Below are 1,418 nucleotides of genomic sequence, written 5' to 3' on the forward strand. Positions count from 1 at the left end.
GAACAGCAGCTGCGCCGCCAAGAGCGTGACAGAAAATTCCGCGAAGAGGAACAGCAGCTGCGCCCTCAGGAACGAGAGAGAAAATTCCTCCAGGAGGAACAGCAGCTGCGCCGCCAGGAACTGGAGAGAAAATTCCGTGAGGAGGAACAGCTGCGCCAAGAAACGGAGGAAGAGCAGCTGCGCCGCCAAGAACGCGACAGAAAATTCCTGGAGGAAGAGCAGCTCCGTCAGGAAAGAGAGGAACAGCAGCTGCGCCGCCAGGAGCGCGACAGAAAATTCCGCGAGGAGGAACAGCTCCCCCAGGAGAGGGAAGAACAGCAGCTGCGCCGCCAAGATCGTGAGAGAAAGTATCGCTGGGAAGAAGAGCAGCTGCAGCTTAAGAAACAGGAAGAGCAGAGGCTCAGGCAGGAGCGAGACGGGCAGTACCGGGGGGAGGAGCAGTTTGCCACGCAGGAGAAGAGTCGTCGTCAGGCACAAGAACTATGGCAAGAAGAAGAGCAGAAACGTCGCCAGGAACGGGAAAGGAAATTATGGGAAGAACACCTCCGCAGCGAGCAGGAGGAGGAACAGAGGCGCCGCCAAGTCCGGGAAACACAATCCCAAGAAGGGAAGGGCCATGGGCGGCTTCTGGAGCCCGGCAGTCATCAGTTTGCCAGCGTCCCAGTGCGCTCCAGCCCTCTCTATGAGTACATCCAAGAGCAGAGATCTCAATACCGCCCTTAAGAGATGTTGCCAATGTCCTGACACCTGCCAAAGCTTCGAGCACGGGAAAATGAGAAACACTGGGTACCAAGTGATAACTCAGATGTTTCTGGTTGTGGGAAAACTATCTGATGTTAGAATGTCTTCTTCCAAAATCTTAAACTACGCTTATTTTATGTACTTTGTACTCCTGCCTTTTATTCTTCCTCAAGTAGTTCTTTACTGCAAGATGTCTTTCTTTTGCTCTTTGATGCAGATGTGGTGTGCATTTTTTAAAAAGCATATAAATCATTTAATTTGTTTAAGAAATTTTGTTTGATGAACATGTTCATTTATTGCTTTCAGAAGCAACAAGAATAATAAGATGATTTGAGATTCTAAACAATGGGTCTGTTTGTTTAATGATTGACCCATCTTGTGGAAAGTGCAGATACTTTTAATGTTCAAGTTGCTATTTCTTCTTGAACCTAAATTGATCATTTTCTCCAAACAGCTTTTCATCTTTTGTGGCATAATAAGCACAAATTCCAGGTAACTAAATTTTTATAACCCTTGTTGAATAGTGCAGGAGGAGTGACCTCTGCATAAAAACTTCCTGTGAAGTCAGCCCATTACAGGAAGAAATATCTGTTATAAATAGGTTTAGCTTTGAAGATTTACAGTTCAAATTAGATTTTTTTTACACTCAACTCCACTTAAACACATGATCTCATGAA

At 46.2% G+C, this 1,418-nt stretch overlaps 1 protein-coding gene across 1 annotated transcript in view; it reads left to right on the forward strand.

The window, feature by feature from the left end:
- Positions 1–736, forward strand: part of TCHH (trichohyalin) — a 7,973-nt gene extending 7,237 nt beyond the window's left edge. Inside the window, exon 4 of the mRNA XM_017877861.1 lies at positions 7–736. Within this exon, the coding sequence (XP_017733350.1) occupies positions 7–723 (717 nt within the window). The 3' untranslated portion in view covers positions 724–736. The remainder of the gene's footprint in view (positions 1–6) is intronic.
- Positions 737–1,418: the final 682 nt, after the last annotated feature.

Source organism: Rhinopithecus bieti, unplaced genomic scaffold (assembly GCF_001698545.2).
Source record: "Rhinopithecus bieti isolate Rb0 unplaced genomic scaffold, ASM169854v2 scaffold_10548, whole genome shotgun sequence".
NCBI classification, from domain to species: Eukaryota; Metazoa; Chordata; class Mammalia; order Primates; family Cercopithecidae; genus Rhinopithecus; species Rhinopithecus bieti.